The 18,461-nt window shown below is 39.8% G+C and overlaps 1 protein-coding gene across 2 annotated transcripts in view; it reads left to right on the top strand.

Annotated features, from left to right (window-relative positions):
• Window positions 1-18,461, top strand: part of FBXW7 (F-box and WD repeat domain containing 7) — a 255,063-nt gene that overhangs the window by 149,680 nt on the left and 86,922 nt on the right. The window contains exon 1 of one of the 2 annotated variants that reach the window (XM_019534478.1): window positions 7,292-7,453. The exons of the other annotated variant lie outside the window; for it this stretch is intronic. Coding sequence (XP_019390023.1) covers window positions 7,307-7,453 — 147 coding nt within the window. The 5' untranslated portion in view covers window positions 7,292-7,306. Of the gene's footprint in view, window positions 1-7,291; window positions 7,454-18,461 lie in introns of those variants that run through there. 2 annotated transcript variants of the gene reach the window in all.

Below are 18,461 nucleotides of genomic sequence, written 5' to 3'. Positions count from 1 at the left end.
TGGGGGGGTGGCCCCTGCAGCTGATCGCACTGACCCAGAAGTGCTGGCTTCATCTAGCACCCCCACTCCCCAGCCAGCACTCGCGGGGTGGGGGGGGAGAGCACTGGTGCTCCTGCCTGCCCCCTCTGCCCATCGCCTAAGCGGGGAGTGCTGCCTGTCAGGGGGTGCAGATGCACCACCGTGTGCCCCCTACACATCACTATTGCCCTCATTCAGCAGCATCTGCATCAGCAGCTTTTTTCAGTCTTGCCATGTTTTCCATGGAATTCCATGTTAATAGCCTCTGTTCATTAGAACCCAGCCCCTTCTATCACCCTAACCAGGTATGGTTTTTAGGCACAACTGGAAGGATTGTGGGAATCAGGATCGCAACCAGAGTTTCAAGGGAAGAAAGTTTGAGCTCCCCCCTCCCCTTATACTCTGTCATAAGTTAAAACTAAGTACAAATTAATGTTTTTATACTTTGTCCATAAATATATAGACTATCAGCACTTCAGCTACATACAGTTGTGCAGTATTTTAAAGCCCTTTGAGACGCTGCAAGAGTCAAGTGCGGGAACAAAAAAAAAGGTTCCCCGGGCTGCAGATCTGCAGCGCAGGGGCAAAATTAGACTGCTGGGTATCCAGGGGTCAAAAATACCCCGGGTGAAAAAAGCAGGGCAGGGCACAGTGCCTAAGGAAACCAGAGGCTCGGGTCCTTCACAGAGATATTCTGGAAGCTAGCCAAAACATCTCTTTGGTTGGCCCTCACTCCAGTGCTGAAGCACACTGCCTGCCCACTCAGAGCGGGCAGCAGGGGTGTGTGAGGTGGGCCATCTGGATTCAGATTCAGCCTGATTCGGGGGACAGTGATTCGATTTGTTGATTCGGATCACTGTCCCGTTTCTATTCAGTCAAATCTGAAGTTTTGATTCAAATTCAGAGAATAAGTGATTCAGCCATAGACACAGCTTTAAATGTTGTTTTCTACGTATCTCGAGGTACCAGATCTGGGCAGATGTCGTAATTCAAGCTCAGATACTAAGTTGTTCCTACATTGTTGGATGATATGCCCAGGGAAGAGCTAGTTATTTGGGGAGAACAGTTTGCGCTTGAGTACAAGGTTTTGTCTACGTAGAAAATATGCAAGTATAACTCCCTGAGTAGACACAGTTATTAGGAAATAAGGGCCATTTTCTGTTTAGTTTGTCTTTTCAAGACACTCACCATCCAAAATGCAGCTCATGAATGCTGAGATGGTGGGGGGGGTGGAGCATCCCACAGGAGCGCAGGGAGGGTCCCCTGCATGCTTGGTGGCAGACCTAGAAATGGACCAGAAATACTTCCGATCCACTTCCAAGTCTGCTGCCGAGCACATGGGGGACACTCATTCCCCCAGCTCAGCCATCAGCTGCAGGGAGACCTTGGGTGCCCCCCCAGACCCAGGAGGCACCAGTCGCCAAGCTGGGAGGGGGAGGGGGGGTTCCCCCATGCACTCTGTGTTGGACCTGGAAGTGGACCAGAAGTGCTGCTGGTTCACTTCTGGGTCCACCACTGAGTGGACTGGGAACCCGTCCACGCTCCTGTGGGACACTCCATCCACGCTACCATCTCAGCTTTCACGAGCCACCTGGTACCTTGAGGTATGTAGGAAAAACATATAAAGCTGTGTTTGTCTGAATCGTCGAATCTCTCTGAATCAATTCAGAGGGTTCTAATTCGATTTCGAGAGATTAAAGGGTCTCCTGATTCAGAGATTTGGCTGTTGAAGTGGGTCGAATCTCTGGCGAATCAAATTGGCAACCAAAGCTTCGTGCAGCCCTAGCAAGCAGTGTGCCAGCTGCAGGGAGCTGGACCTGGGCTCTGTGCTGGTAAGTAGGGGCTAGAGGAGGTGGGAGGGGATGATGAGAGGACCCTTGCCAGCCCGATCCCTGCCTGTTCCCCGAGCCTCCCAATCACCGCCTGACCCCTGGCAATTAAAAAAAAAAGAAAAAAAAAAAGAAAATCCCCACACTCAACAGCAGTAGCAGCTGCTTTTGGGGTCACTGGGGCCTCTTGACAGAGTGCCCCCCACACAGCACAGGGAAGCAGGAACAGGCCCTGGCCACCTGGCACCCACACTGCTACTGCCCCATTGTGCAAGTGTGGCCAGGGTCAGCAGGGTGCTACGTGGCTCCGCGCTCTGTCAGGCAGCTGGGACTGTTCAGGCTGAGAAGTGCTGGACCTTGGGTGACAGCTGCAGTGTGGGAGGCTGTGCTGTGCAGTGGGGCTCTTCCAAGAGGCCCTCGTGACCCTGACAGCCCCTGCTACTGCTGGTGACACCTTGCACAGTCTCCCCTAATCCACCCACACCTACCCACACACCCCATGGCTCCCCACATCCTTCCACAGCCACCACATGCCCCAGCCTACAGTGGCAGCCTCCTGAAACCCCATGTGCAGATCAGGGGCCCACACCCCTCTGGAAGAGCTGGGGAAATGATAGGAGAGCTGGGGAATCGAACCCAGAGCTAGATGTCAATACCAAAGCAGTCCTTTCCCCCCCTTTCCCCTCCCTCGCCTTAGTTTCTGTTTAGCTGCAAGCAAGCTGGCTTTGAAACTAAACATTTCAAAACTTTCAAAATGTTTTGAGTGCCCTGTTTAGTTTCAAAGCTGTTTCGAAGCCCTTCGTTTCATTTTGATTTTGCTCTTTCAAGCTCAAAACAAGTCAAAACAGCTTCAAAACGAAGCACCTGTTGAAATTTCGCAGAACCCTACTGTCTAGTGAGCAAGGTGGTGGTATTAATATACTAATATTAATGCACTTTCATACTTATAAGTTTGGAAATGGTAACACATTAGCTAATGTTAAGAGTACTAAAACTTTATTATTGGTAGTTTGTCAACAAGGTATTATATCTACTAAAGACTTATCCTCAGCAAAATTGAAAGTCTGGTTTGGTACATAAGTTTAGTGATTGAGCCATGTAGGGAGGAGGGGTTGGGAGGGGGGTATAAGACTACGTACAGTGTGCTTACAGGACGCATATGTAAGAAATCAAAGGCTTTCCAGAATTTCTCACTAAGTATATAATAAAAATGCAAACCATGGTTGCTGTCTATCTTTCTACTTTTATATTGATGCAGTTGCATTTTAAAATGTTGTAGTACTCTGTTTTCTCCTTTTGAGGGCAGCTGTTCACCAATGATAAGAACTCTCGGATAGCATGTATTGTTCTTTTCAATATTCCTGTCCCTGCAAAGGATGAATTTTTCAGTTTTTTCTAAAGAAAAATACATACTGGTTTTTGTACTGTCATGCTTCTGTAACTTCTAGCAACAATGATAAAAAAATAACATTAAAATATTTGGTAGCCAAAGTTATTTAAGTCAAAAAAAGGATAATGGGAGATTTCAAAGAGATTAGAAATTGATTTATTTATCTCTACATGATTTTGATAAACTCTGCATAATGTTTTAATCTAACTTTTCTGGTCAGATATGCTAAAAGACTAAGTCCATCTCATATTTCTTTTATTCCGTTAAAATGAATAAATTGTCCTAATAAGGAGCTTTAATCATCCTAATTTTAGATTGAAGAATTTCAAAGTTGTGTTACTTTTTGGGCTTTGTCTTCTTTGAAATACTAGTCTCCTGATTGATCCGCCCAGGAAAAGAAATAGTTGAGAACTGTCTGGTTCAAGGGTGTGACTCAATATAATGCAGAGATCAACTGCTGACAAACTATCTTCAGATATGAAAAGCTGAAGTTGGACTCCTGATTAGACGTTTAGAGAATCTATGAAGACCAGGCCACTTTATTTAGGTTCTGAGTTTTAGACGTGTGAAAGCATTCACATGCAGATTTTCAGCTTTCCTCTGGGTGTGTCTGTAATGGCCGGTGTGTGTAATATTCCTATCACCGTTATGATAAATATCCCTCTTCATTTTTGTCCCCTCTGCTTGTTATATCTGCTTACTTTTTAAATTAGACTAGAGGTGGGCAAAATGCAGCCTGCAGGCCAGGTGTGGCCCGCCAAGCCATTCTATCTGGCCTGCGGGGCCCCTAAAATATTAGAAAATTAATATTAATCTGCCCTGGGCTGCCTGTCATGCGGCCCTCGATGGCTTGCCAAAACTCAATAAGCAGCCCTCCACCCAAAATAATTGCCCGCCTCTAAATTAGACTATACTATATTTAGAGCAAGGACTTTCTTGTATTATGTGTTTGTATAATGTCAAGTGCAGTTCAGGGCCCCAGAGCATCACTGTACTACAGTACAACTTCGCTACTAATACAAATTACAAATATGCTTATAGGGAGTCCAGTAGTGTATAATAAACCTGAAAGAACAGAAAAAAAAGGGTGTTTGAAACTACATGAGTTCAGTTAGTATTTTGCCTGAGACACAAAGCATTTTGGGGCAAATAAATTAAAATGTAAGCCTTTATGATATATAAGTATGGTTTTGATTTCATTTTTGTGTTTTTTTGTTCTTGTCCCCACTGCTCTCTTGTGCTTTATGGGAAAAATATCATACCTGTACTTCCCTTAGCTTCTCAGCTTGGCAAAACATACCTGAGAAACATTCAGAACCCTTGACACCTTGCTAACTTTCTCCAGTGAAAAAAGCCTGATATTTGTTATGCACAAGAAAAATACAATGCATCAAAGAATCAGTGAAGTGCATTCCAGTCATGCTTCTGTAAAGTATCAGTTGAGAATGCAATAGCTATTATAATTTATAGTGACTGTACAATAGAAACTAGGATGAGGGTACTCTACCAATAAGAACATTTAAAAGTGGAAAAGCTATAACTTAAACTACTTCACTATTTGGCACTGGTCCACATCTTTTTAATGGTGAGGTATTATATATCAGATAAATACAGTCATTTAAAGGCAAAAAATTAAGTTGTTCTTGGACCAAGTAAAACACTTGGGTGTTTGATAGCTTTAAGTTTAAAAAAAAAAAAAAAAAAAAAAAGAGGTAGTAAAGGCCCTTAAGTTTAATGAAGGTAAAATATAATTATGTTCCAACAAGCATAGTTTGTGGGGGTTGTTTTCAGGGGGGGCAGGGTTGGCGGGGCAGTGTTTGGTGGTTTTTTGCTTTTTTTTTTCTTTGAGCAGGGACAGGGAGATTCCCACTGGTATATTTTAATAGGGTTGTTTGAGGCATAGTACCAGGGTTCAAGCTTTCAGGTGTTATTAGAGCCCTTTTATCACCATTAAATAGTTAACTGTTGTTGCTGAGTTGTGCCCACGGGGAGACCCAGTCCACACTCCAGTGTTCTGCCAACAGAAGTCAAATTCTGCTGCCTGTACTTGAAAGTGTACTTACATTTCAGATTTCCTCTCTCACAGAATCTCCCATTTCTGCTGACAGTTAACCACTTCTTTCTAGTGAAAGAAGGCTTCTGTAGCCAACAGAGCCATGTGTGTAGACACGCTTGCCCTTCAATTGGCTGTAACAGCTTTTAGCAGCTGGTGCCTCCCTGGGTTGCACTTTGCGCTCTGCTGGCACATCTGCTGAAGTGGAGCTGCCAGAAGTGCATGGATATGTATGCACTTGGGCAGCTTGGCAGTGGTAGCTGCTGTCTGCTGGCAGAACCATGTAAAGCATAGACAAGGCCTAAGCGTCCTTAAAGGTCATTCCACCCCTGCATTTCAACCTATGCTGTCCCAGTTCATTGTTGCTGTCACTGTTTGCTGCATCTTTTATCAGCAATTTCATATGACATGTTGAAAGCGTTTAAATGACTCTTCAGGAAGGCTTCGCAAATTCCAGTAACATGGTTTGGTAAAACAAAATATGCTTTGGTATAACAGATGTCCAGGGAGTGGAAATGACCATGTCAACATGGTTAAGTCATAACAAACATTTCAATAGTGAAAGTTAAATTTGGTTTTCAAATGAAAGTAAACTGGTTGCAAAAATATAAGGGTTTATATAATACGTATGAATATTATACCTGAAATGTAATGGTTTTTCCTACCAAAACTTGTTAAGTTTTGTCTAGGGTCAAAGCACATGAAAAGCTTCAGTTCTCCGGGAAATTTCAGCTTTGCCCTAGGGGAAGATCCCATCTGGGCTTTTCTCCTTTTCTGCTCCCTAAGCAACAGCAGGCAGTGCTCCCCTTCTCCCTCTCAGGAACTGAGGACACTTCCATAAGTGGGCAGGAAGAAGCGAAATGAATTAAAGATGCCTCTGCTTTTCTTTGAAACTGGAGTTTGCTTTGTTCCCCTCCTGTCCTCTGAAATCTTGGCAATGCTAGGCCTGCTCCAGTCTCACCCTGGCAAGGGGGCAAGAGGACTCCACTGCAGTTGCTACTGTAAGCTAGGGAGAGAGATTCTGGGGGGGAGCAGAAATAATGTGTAGACAGGTAGGAGTAATTGTTGGTGGAACGGAATTAGCTTCTTGTCTGGGTCACAGGCAAGTGGAGTTGCATGGACGTGGAATTCGGAAGTTTGGAAGAAAAGTGGAAACTGCACTATTTGTTAGCCAGTGAGAGCTCCTTCAACAGGGACCGAAAGCTTATTATTAAAAACCCTGGGAGAGAGGGTAATATTAATTTTCTAGACCATCTGAGTGTATACCTACTAGCACATGTTTTGGGAGGGCTGGAGCAGAAGGAGATTAAAAAAAAAAGATAGACAAGAGCACAATGTTTGTGATTTGATAGACATTCTTCTGATGTTTGAGGAGGCTTCATTCATTTTAAATTCTGAATTGGTAATATTGTGTATAGTGTGAATTGTAACTAAAAATAGCAACATTATTAGAAAATCTTGTATTTTATTTGACCAGCAATCATCATTTAAACCAGGGAATTATAAAAGAAGCACCTTTTGCGTACAAACAACTGGGATTGATCATGTGCACCTACTATACATGATTTGAGCTTCATTTTGCTGCCTTACACTCTGAAAGGGCAATGTAGATTCGTGAAATCATTTTCAGAAAAGTCCTTTTGTGAGTTGGTTTGGCCATTAAAACTCAAAGCAGTTGTGATTTTTTTTTTTTTTTTTTCCAAATAAATCTCATATCAATTTCAGAAAAGGATGCCTTAATGACATTGCATGGGAGGTCCACCACCTGTTTGATTGGCAGGAGCAGTCTGCTTTCACATTAGTTGTTCGCAATTCCTGTCTATACTAGGATAGCTTGCACTTCACTAAGCAGCAGACAGGTCAGGAAACTTGGCAGGAGAAGGTTGAAAGACAAAGGCAACAGGCAGACCACTTTGAACTCTTTATTTTTAGAGAAATCATGCAATTCTGCTTTTAAAAGATTTTAGCAGTGCCATTGCTTTACTAATTTCTGTATGACTAAGCAAGAACCACAAAATGTCAAAACCAGGAAAACCTGCCCTAAATCATGGGTTGGTTCCTGTTGATTTCAAAAGTATGAAAGAGCCTTTGCCACACCAAACTGTGATGAAGATATTTAGCATCAGCATCATTGCCCAGGGCCTCCCTTTTTGCCGTAGGCGGGTGAGTATAATTTAAAAAAAAAATATAGACTCTTACATTGCTTGGCTTGGGGTACTATGCTTTGTCATGGTGTTTTTCAGTCCGCACAGTCATACTTAAATCTGTAGTGTAGTTGTCTCTACATGCTCAAAATAACACTTGATTGCAGTAATGATGGCTTCAGTTTTTGTTAATAAAATTCTACATATGGTGCCATAAAAGTATTAAGCATTTAAAAGGACCTAGCATAGATCTTCTTGTGATAAATTGCATAGAGATGGCACACAGTTGCATGCACTCTATAAAACTAAGTAAAAAATCTTTTTACCTTTTAAATATATAATTTTATTCTGCATTCAGATGCTTTAGTTTTAGTTTTATCCTGAAATCTTTTGCGTGCAGTTCTGAATTGCTTTAGTATGTGTAAGTTACAAAAGTATGAACTTTCAAAACTCTTAAATTGTTTTAATGTTTAGAAAGGTTTTGGTAAGATTTCTTAAACTTTAATTAAAATACTTTTGTAATTCACAATAATGGAGATAACATTTTTGCTGTTACAGAAAATAAAAATAGCATGTTACTATGTGGAGGTTGCAATATAGTTTATATATAGACGATCCTAGACTGTCAAACTACCAGAGGTCTTATACTACAGCCTCAATACTTGTGTTAATAAAGTTGTTATAAAGCACATTTTCTGAAAGAAAATAAGTCATTTAAACTAAATTCTTGCTAAAATACTTAGCTATCAATAATTTCTAGAAGTAGTGAATATTTCCAAATTAACTTTATACTCTCCAAAGTCCTTGGTTTACTGCTGCTCAGTTCATACTTTTTTAATTCAAATCAACATTTTTATTACCCCTGAAACGAACCAATTTTTACTAAACTCTTAAACAGATTTTAAAATAAAAAGGTTTACTGCTTTTCAGTCTGAGGGTTTCTAAAAATTGAATAAAAGTGCTGAGTTTATTACCTGATCTCATATAAATTTGGCCCTACTTTTGCAAGTATTATACATTTGTATCTTAATTTTAAAATATTTTTCTTTTGGTAGAGGACTTCTAGAGTTAATTAAATATCAGATTTATAGTAGTATTTTTAATAAGCTTTTTTTTAACTAGTTTTGGAAACAGATTGCTTAGCACATCTGACCAAGAAGATTATTCCCTGTATTAGAACTGTGAGTATGCTTTGAAGCCTGCACAATTTAAAAAAAAAAATACATTCCAGCATATTCCTACCATTTTTTTCTTTAATGGCTCAATGACTTCATAGTTCAGAAAATAGGAAATTTATTTTGAATGATATGTCAGTTCACTGAACAGTGAAGAAGGAGATTTTTGCAAATATGAGAGTGCAGGCTGAGTCTGCTCTTCCTTATTGATATAGGAGTTCTTCCACAATAGAAGACAAATATAATGTTTGGTTGCAAAATAAGTGTGGTAAAATACAGATCTGTTTGGCTATCACTTCTAATTTTTCTATATGTCTCAAGATGTTATTCTGGGTACCATAGGACACAATTGTATGGGAAAAAGATTTTCCTCCTAATTCAGGAGAAATATGCGGTAAGTTCTCTTACTGTTTTTTGAAACTGGGTATTGTTGCAGTCATTATGTTGACAGTTTTTAAATTGCTACCTCAAGAAAAGATACAAATCGTTCAGGGGAAAAAAACAAATATTTCCTTGGTGGGAAAAGAAATTTTAACATCACAAATATGTAAAGTCATTAAAAATTCATTTTGGGAAAGACTCATAATTCCAAAAGCAATCAATTTAAATGTTCAGCTAAGCTGCCCTACCTCTCGTTTAAGGAGTCTTGTTTAATGAGAATGCTGCACATCATGGGTTTTGCCAAGTACCTGAAAACTATTAGATTGAACTTTGTCCAATTAGTCAAATAAAACTAAGTTGGAAAACACTGGAACTATAAATTTAGTTGATTTCCAAACACAAATTTAAAAAATGTATAATTTGTAATGTAAACAGTGATGTAACTAGGGCTGAACAACTGGGGCAACTGCCTTGAGTGTCAACTGGAGGGAGAGGAAAGGTGAAAAAAACCGGCTGCTCCTGGCAGCCATGCAATTATAATTATGATCGCAATTGCAGTAGCACCAGTGACATGGCAGCAACTGGAAGTCACCACAGCTGCTGTGCCCCAGGCAACTGGCCACATCATTGTGCCACTGAATGTAACCATCATTTGTTTTGTAAAACTAATGTAGTGATCACTGATAAGAAGAAAGATATTTCCTTCCCTTTGCTCTCATACCTAGTAACAAAGCTGTTCTATATCTCACTACGATTGTCTGTCCCCTGTATTCTTTATAAATAATAATGGTGCAGTGTGTGGGTGTAAATGTATGCACCTATATACAATCTCTCTCTCTCTCTATATTTTCATTTTTTTTCAGAAATGCTGCATATTAAATGCATACTTCAAGTTTGGATACCTGAGTTTTCACTTCATTACAAATGGTGGCAAAATTTATATGTTAAACATGTTCTGTGACGTTCTGTAGAGAAGAAATAGGTTTTATTCAGACTGTTCTGATTTTTCTAATGTTTCAAAACCTAGAGTCCTCACAAAGGACATAAATTCTTTATTGAAGTACAGAAAACACATACAATGCTGTTGAATAGGTTTAATTTAGATATATTACAATTTTATCACTTCATTAAAGGCACTAGTAGTTTTTCATGCTAATATTAAGTTTTAACATTAATGTTTATTTGTGTTATGACATTGCAAATAAGGGTTTTTTTCTAAAGCAACTTCTGTGACACTTTTTGAACATGAAGAAATTGAAATTAACTTTAATGCTGATCATAAAACACTGTAACAATATTTGCAAATATTATTTGTTTTTAAAAACTTTCCATAATGAATTTTTAAATGATGATATTTTTATGCTTTGTGTTGTGCTGATTTATTCAAACTTTGTCACAACTTAATTTATGATCAACTTCCTTCTTTTTTGTAGTCAATTTTGTATTCCCTTTGGGTTATATAAAACCAACTAAAACATCTAAAAAATGTATACTGTGATCCCTGGGAGTGAAAATATTTCTGCTGTGAGACCTTATAATTCATATCTTGTGCACCTCTTGCGTTAGTTATATTCAGCTTCTATTAAGCAGCTGACTATAAATGATCACAGGACATAACAGCCTGCCAACCTGTATTTTATTAGGGTACTCTGGTTGAGTAAAAGCTGGATTTAAAATACTTCTAATAACTATCCAAGATTCAGGACAAAGATAAAACCGTTTAGCACATGGAAATAAGCAAGATGACTGCATGATCCAAAAGAATATAACAAAACAATATTCAAGCTTAGCTTGTTTTCCCTAAGGTCCATCACTAGAGAAACCAGTATGCTGTTGTTTAATAGAGAATGTTAGTGTGGTGCTATCTTTAATTGAAATATTCTGTATAAACATTTTAATAAAAACTATTCTAGTATGAACTGACATAGTTCTTTATCATTCATTCTGAATATTACCTAGCACTTAATTATTCTGCAGGATTTAACCATGCCTAACTTTTAAAATAAATGTACTTTTTAAAATAGCCATGCATAATATATGAATTTAGAAGTACAATATTTCATCTGCCACTTGGAACTATTCCCATTCAGTTTTATCTTTATGGGAGCATATATTTAAAGTTAAATCTCAGTATTCTTGCTCCTAAATGGTATTGTGTTGTCTTTTCCAGCATATTAATTTAGTTTCTATACAAAGTGTAATGAGACTAAGAATGATTTACAGTTGGGAAGTGAACAACTCGGCTACAATTGCATGCAAGTAAACATTGTTTTACTTCAGATGACTTGATATAGTACTATTATAGAATATGATTTGTGTACCATGTAGTGCTCCTACCTGAAAATGGTGTTAATAAACTTGCTCATTTTCAGTGCTTATTCTGTCAGAAATAGAGTATTAATAGTGTACTGTACACAATAATGAAAATAACCACAATTTTTTACATGCATATAAAAGGTAAATATTTTACCAAATTTAGATTTTTAATAAAATCTCTCCTCCCATTGAGGCCAAATAACCCTCTGAGTACTCCAAGAGTAACACCCTTCCCCCTTCCCTCTCTTGCCGTGTGCTGTTTGCACCTTGTATGATTTGGTCTTTGGATTATAAATTACTCATTTAAAGGATGTTTTCATTTCCAGTGTCAAAAATTCTATTTGTGGTGATATAAAATACATTCATATGCTGTTAAGTATAGCTTTGATCACACATACACCTTTTAAAAATTTGTATTTAAAATTGGATAAATTATTACTTAAACATATTTCTTATTCTTTTTAAACATCTTGGTTTACATACGTTGCTTCTAATGTATGGACATCCACTGTTCTGCACATAGATTGGACATATTCATTTCAACACAGAGGAGCAGATTACAGGCTTTATTTTTCTTTCACTCTTCTTTGAGTTTAGACTCTTTCTGGATCACTACTTTACTCAACCCCAGTTTACTTGTTTTGCCATGTAAGAGAATGCTGTTACATTCGCATCCTCAGTAAATTTCCATTCAACAGGTACCATATTTTCTCACATATAACTCGCACCTTTTCCCAAAAACCAGCTGCAAAAAATGTGGTTATGCATTATATGCAAAGAAAAGGGTTCTCAACAGGTGCACATATTTGGTGGTGGGGTGGTGCTAGCATTGACTGTTGCAGCTCTGGAAGGTATGGCAGTTAACACTGCCACTGGTCCGCCCCTTCTGTGCACCCCCACCCACCAAATGTCAAGGCCCAAGAGGAGCCCCTCTCCCCAAACACATGTCAGAGGGGCTGGCACACAGGATTTGTTCTCAATCAGAGTGCCAGGGCCTGCCCTATGTCCTTGCTGCAGAGCTATGTAACGGGATAGACCTGGCACACTAAGCCTGGGACCCCATGCTGTCTCTGGGGTGCACAGTCCTGGCTTTGGCAGACCTGGCCCCTACATGTGGCTTCAGAGCTAACACGGGGCCCCAGACATGCCATGTCGCCCCATGCTAGCGTACTGGTACTGGAGCTACATGACTAAGCCTGATTCCACATGCCAATGCTAGGGCTGCATAGTGAGTCCAGGACTCCACATTGGCTCTGGACCAACATGCCAGGTGTACAGCTCCAGAGCCAGCATGTGATCCTGAATTTGGTGCACCTACACCTGGCATGTGGCTCCAGAGCCAGCACAGGGTCATAGAGTCACTGATTGTCCCTAGCACAAGTATTCAGTATTGGGCCATGCCACATGGCTCCAGCACCAGCATGCTGACTCTGGGGCCATGCAGCAAGTTGGAGACCACTGTGCTAGCTCAGGAGCTAGACGCATCAAATCCAGGCACCAGAGCCAGTGTGCAGTCCTGGATTTTGTGCACCCAGAATTGGCATGTGGCTCTAGAACCAGTACAGGTTCCCAGGGTCGCCAGTCAGCCTCAGTGCTGTCATGCTGGATCAAGCCCTGCTATGTGGCTCTAGAACCAGCATGCTGCCACTGGGGCCATACACTTAGTCAGGGATCCCACAGTAGCTAAGGGGCTGGGTATGCCAGATCCAGACCCCAGAGCCATTGCACTGGAAGTACACAGGGTCAAGGCCAGTGTGCGGCCCCCAATCCAGTGTGTAGATTCAGAGACCCCAGGCCTTAGTTACCTACATGTAAGTTGCTGGGTTTTTTTTTCCTGTTTAGCATTTCAAAAATAGGGCATGAACGATGCCCTACAATAGTGTGCTATATGGGGTAAAATTAGGTACTTCAAACTTCAGATTAAGTGGAATCACAGCATTTTCACCCGAGAACACTTTTAGAGTGTATTATGGATTCTGCATGCATCTCTTCTGGCGCTCATATTAATTCCTGTGTATCAGTTCGGCCTAGCTCATCCTGCCCTTGCATTTTACCACATTGCTTCTGGTGTTAGTCAACAAGGAAGCCATGTAACTTACTACCACCAGTCTACTTGGATCAGTAGACCAACAGCAATTCCTTCTAACTGCTTCAGCATGTTTACCAGTGGTGCCTATTTCAACCACCCCTTCCATTGACTTTTTTGTGCTGTGTAGCAGAGACGTATAGTCAACACTACCAGCCTGCCTGTCCCAACAGCAATTTCATGGAGCTGATCAGAGAAAAAAATTAAAGCCTGTATTTCTCTTTACAGTTTTGTTCCATGTCTATTTACCAGAGCAGGTTAGCATAGAAGACCTAAACCTCTGTTTTCTTTATATATATATATATATATATATATATATAAAAAGAACAGTTTAGTATTTTAGGCTTGAAATAATAAGTTCTAAAATATTTCCTTCAAATCCAAGAATACAGATTGTCAGATACATTTGGTACACCAAAGTATGCACTGCAAGGGACTTTATATAGTAAGTTTTGCATAGTAATATCCATAGGCTTAGTCACCAGAAGTTTAGAGTTCCTTTACCAGGCTGATTGAAACTAACATTCCCTCTCAAGCTGATGGAGCCTTTGATATTTTTAGCTTCTTTCCATCTGAATTTAAAATACATTTTTAAAGACTCGTTTTAAAAGTTTTTTAGAAGGATGTATATTATCTTGAACATTAGATCCTTGCTACTCCTCAGTCTCCAAGAATCCGCTCTTATTACTGGCTGCCTAATATGAAAAATATCCAGATCAGTGACTGCCTGCATATGAAAGAGAAAGTTAGTTTTCTTGCCTTTAATTTTTTTGATTTCTCATAACTGAGAGCATCCACTGATTTCAATAGGCCATTGCTATCTATAAACTTGAAGATGTAGTGGTATAGTTCCTATTCTTTTAGGCCTATAATTTACAGTGCTTTTTATTAATTTTTTTTCTGCAATTGGTGTAGTTTCAGATTTGGAAGTTGTCATTTGGCACTTCTACAGCAGTCCAGCAGAGGGACGCTAAACTGAAAGGAGTGGGGGGAATCCTATAAGGCTCTATTTGTGAAAAAATGAGCAGGTCTAACTCGTGAGTAACATTCTGACCATGTAAAAATTACAGTAAGAAATTATTTTTTATTTTTTCCTTTCCAAATTGTTCACTATCTTTTCCTTTCTTACTCCTTTATCTCTCTTCTCCGCCCCCCATACTTCTCCCAAAATGTTCTAATTTTTTTTTTTCAAAATGATCTATGAGAAAGTGGTGATTGGCCAAAAGTGCCACTTCCTTCCTTGGTGGGGTGGGAGAGAAAGCGGCAGGATTTCAATGTAATTTTGAATATGTTCCTTTGAGTATGGAGCAGTAGCATTCTCTAAAGAATATATCCTTTTTTCCTCCTTATTTCATTCTTTTTCTATATAAAGGATACAAACAAACCATACGGAGGTTGCAGAGTCATATGAGGCAATTAGGAATGCTAGAAATGTAGGGCTGTAAGAGACCACTAGAATCTATTTGGGTGCCTATATGGGTGCTCTGATGCATTCTAATTAATCTAATTAGCAGATTAATCGAGTCTGCTAGAGCGTTGTAATTGACATGCTCCAGTGTGCTGCAGCATCACATGTATTCAGCCTCCTACATTTCAAAATGTTGGCGAGGACACCTTAACTAAAACTTGTCAAATGAACCCCCATGGCCTTTTGAAATGCGGGATTCTGAATACATGACACTGCTGCATTTTAATTAGAGCAGCTGTCTGGGAGCCACTCTAATTAAAACATCTCCCCCACCTTGGTGTATGTGTATAGACACCCTTTAGTTCCAACCTGCTATGCTGATGCTAGTTCAAGCATACTTGAGACATCTCTGCCAAATGTCTTAAAAATCTGTAACAAAGGAGATTTAGTAACTTTCCATTTCAGGAGGATTCAGTGATTCTTCATTACCACAGTGAAACAAATTCCTTTTCTAAAATGCCACCTCCAGAGCAACTCTCATACATATATTAATTAAACTTACCACTTTTGACCAGGATTAAAGCCAACACAAAAAACCTTTCTTTAAACTTAACATTAAAATGTTTTTCATCACGTTCAGAATTATTTTAATCTTCATATTGGATACAGTGAGTGGCATTATTCCATTGTTGACTATCAAATTGTACTCATACAACCAAGCTGAAAAACATTACTCAATTCCATTGTCAAGTACTCAAATTAAGAAGCATCAGAATTAACATTGCCTTTGCAATTTGGCCCCTTTGTAGCTGTCTTTAATGACATAAATAGTATCCCAAGCCTCTTTCCCCCCCTCCCTCTCCGACTCAAACCTACTGCTGGCTGTGACTGTAGACTACAAATCCTAGTCTGTGACTGTAGACTACAAATCCCTCCCCCCGACTCTTGCCTTGCTCAGGGCAAAAGTTGAGTGTTCAGTTAATGAGCAGCTATCTAATTCTGTTTTATCTTTGTTGTTCAATATGTTGTCCTATACTTTATCTACTATATCATATTCAAATCCTGCTTTGAAGACGGAATTAATTTGCTAATGTATATTTCTTATGGTACTCATCTCTGGCAAATCAGTACTTCAGTAAATTTATTTTCGTAAATCACTGTGGGCAGTGAGAGAGGGACCATATTGTCCTCATTTGTCAACTGAGTAGTTGAGGCAAAGAAATATTTAAATGAAATGACTGACTTTTTACAAAGCTAATTCACTGGGACCCATCTTGAATCAGTTGTACCTTGAAATGAAACCTCAAATCAAGGACATAAAAATGAGCATGCAATCGTGATTAAATCGTTTGATTTAAGTGGTTTGCTCACTCTCACTCTCGTTCCAGTATTCTGATACTGAGGCAGGAATACACTCCTATTCTTTAGGTTTGTACTAAGCTGTCTTAATCATTCATTAGACTTTCGTTCTGTGTTCTTGCAGTCTTTTGTTCTGTCCATTGCACACCTTCCAGGTTCTGCAACCGATGAAATAGAGATCCTATATAACAAATATTGTTTCATTCCTGGGTCATGTCCAGATTCACCAAATGAGACTAGGGCCATATGGACAAAAGTGCTGTATGAGCATGAAGTTAAAGACTGGATCTCAGGCATGTATCTTAATACACGTGTTCAAAGAGGACAGATAGAAATGGAACATTCAACCTAATTCTGGCATTTCCTAACTTGAAATACTTGATTTTGCAATCTTAATTACATTCTTTTATCATAGCTTGTGTAATTTCTTCAGTTTTTAAAAAAGCAAAATGGGAAACCAAATTCCATTTGGCTTTAACTTGATCCTTAAAAGGGTTATGAGCAGAATTAGACATTTAAGTACCCCTTAGGATGTACATATGGCAGTCACTTCACTGTGGGTATGCACATGTCTCAAACCCCTCAGATCTTTTTTTCAGTGGTAACTGTATCATATATTGCAGCCCTACCCCTCCTGGTGGCCTTGTCCATTAATAAAGCTATTACAGACCACATCAGAGCAGATGCCAACTACTTGTCTCCAAGTCTTCAGAAAAGTAGAGGAGAAGTATCAAGTTCTTTCCGAAGTGGTGGAACTATTTTTTATACTCACCTCTGCCCTTCACCTTAGTTATTGCTACTGCAAAAAGTACTTTCCTTACTAGCCTTGGAGGCCATGGAAAAAGTTCCCCCTAACCTCAGAAGAAAGGGGCTCTCTATTGGTTTCTTCCTTGTCCCAAAAAGGAAGGAAGAGGTGGACAATGCCACCACAGTGTTTAACATCATTCCATCCTGACAGTTGATACTTGCCCCTCTTTCCAAAGAAGCTGTCCACCTATGATTCTGGTGTAACTGGCATAAATATTTTTGTTTGCAGAATTCTGAAACTGCAAAATACCAAAGCAGACCATCTCAGTAAATTATTCCCCTCTATCACAAGTTCAGTGATTTATATTCAGTTGTCTGATCCATCTTTGGAGATTGGGTTTTCTGAAAATATTTTTTGCATTGGATGTCAACAGGAAATGCCCATCGTTCTCCAGGGGAGACTTTTATTCAGGCTCCTTGACTGTTGCATTCCATACCCAGTGGTGGGGAACTGTCCTGTCTGCCTTCATTTCCACATCTCTGATTCTCTGATACGCTGCCAGCTAAGACTGGGTGTGGACTTGGTTCAGATTGTCCTGTTAGCTCTCCTCCTTGTTCCATCACTACATGGCCAAAGATAGTTTGGTACAAGGACCTGATGCTCAGGAGGAATCCCAGGTCTTGGACATTCTTTTGTACAACAGAGGGAAAGTGCTTCACCCAGATCTTGACTCCCTTTGTGCACGGTCTGGATGCTGGGAGGCTCTCAAAGCAGAGCCACTATGCCAAGTAAGATGCTGTTATTCACAAGAGAAAGGACTCTAATAACCATACCTCCCTAAGTGGACTGGGTTTTGTAGCTGGTGTCAAGCATGAAGTTTTAGCTGTGACAAGTCAGCTGCTATCCCTGTATTAGGGTATCTGCTGGAGCTTAAGAATGCACACCTGGTATCTGTTTTAGCCCACCATCTTCCCAGTTGATAGTCGGCTCATATTTTTTCACTGGAAAGTCCTGAGTTTTCTGAAGGGCCTGACAAAGATTTGTTCCCCAGCAAAACACCCTATTTTAAAATGGGAGATTTTGATCTTCATTTCTCTTGATGGTGCCAGTGTTTGACCACATAGCAACTTCCCCTTTACTCTCCCTTTCCATATAAAAGTCTGTCTGGTGACAATTGCTTTAGAAGAAGGGTGATTGAAATCTTATGATTGAGGCTCCCCCTACAGACTTGTACCTAGACAAGGTTGTGTTCAAGGCCCATCCTAAGGTTTTTACTGAAAGTGGTTACAGAATTCTACCTCAGCCAACAAATCAACTTACTGGTATCCTTGCCCTAGCATCGTACGTCCGGAGCTGAGATGTCCTTACATTTGCTCAAGGAGAAAAGGCAAACGTAAGGACATCTCTTTTCCTTGGACTAAGCCTTTCAGAAAGTCTTCATGGCTATATGTTGTTATAGGTCTGAGATCCAAGCAACCAATAATATCAAGATAGAAACTTTAACTAAATATTGGATGTGGTTAAGCTGTGTTCTGAGTGCCACTGTCTAGATTC

Source organism: Crocodylus porosus, unplaced genomic scaffold (assembly GCF_001723895.1).
Source record: "Crocodylus porosus isolate Cpor-Errol unplaced genomic scaffold, CroPor_comp1, whole genome shotgun sequence".
NCBI classification, from domain to species: domain Eukaryota; kingdom Metazoa; phylum Chordata; order Crocodylia; family Crocodylidae; genus Crocodylus; species Crocodylus porosus.
The sequence above is the reverse complement of the archived record's forward strand: the minus strand, read 5'-3'. Positions and strand labels throughout refer to the sequence as shown.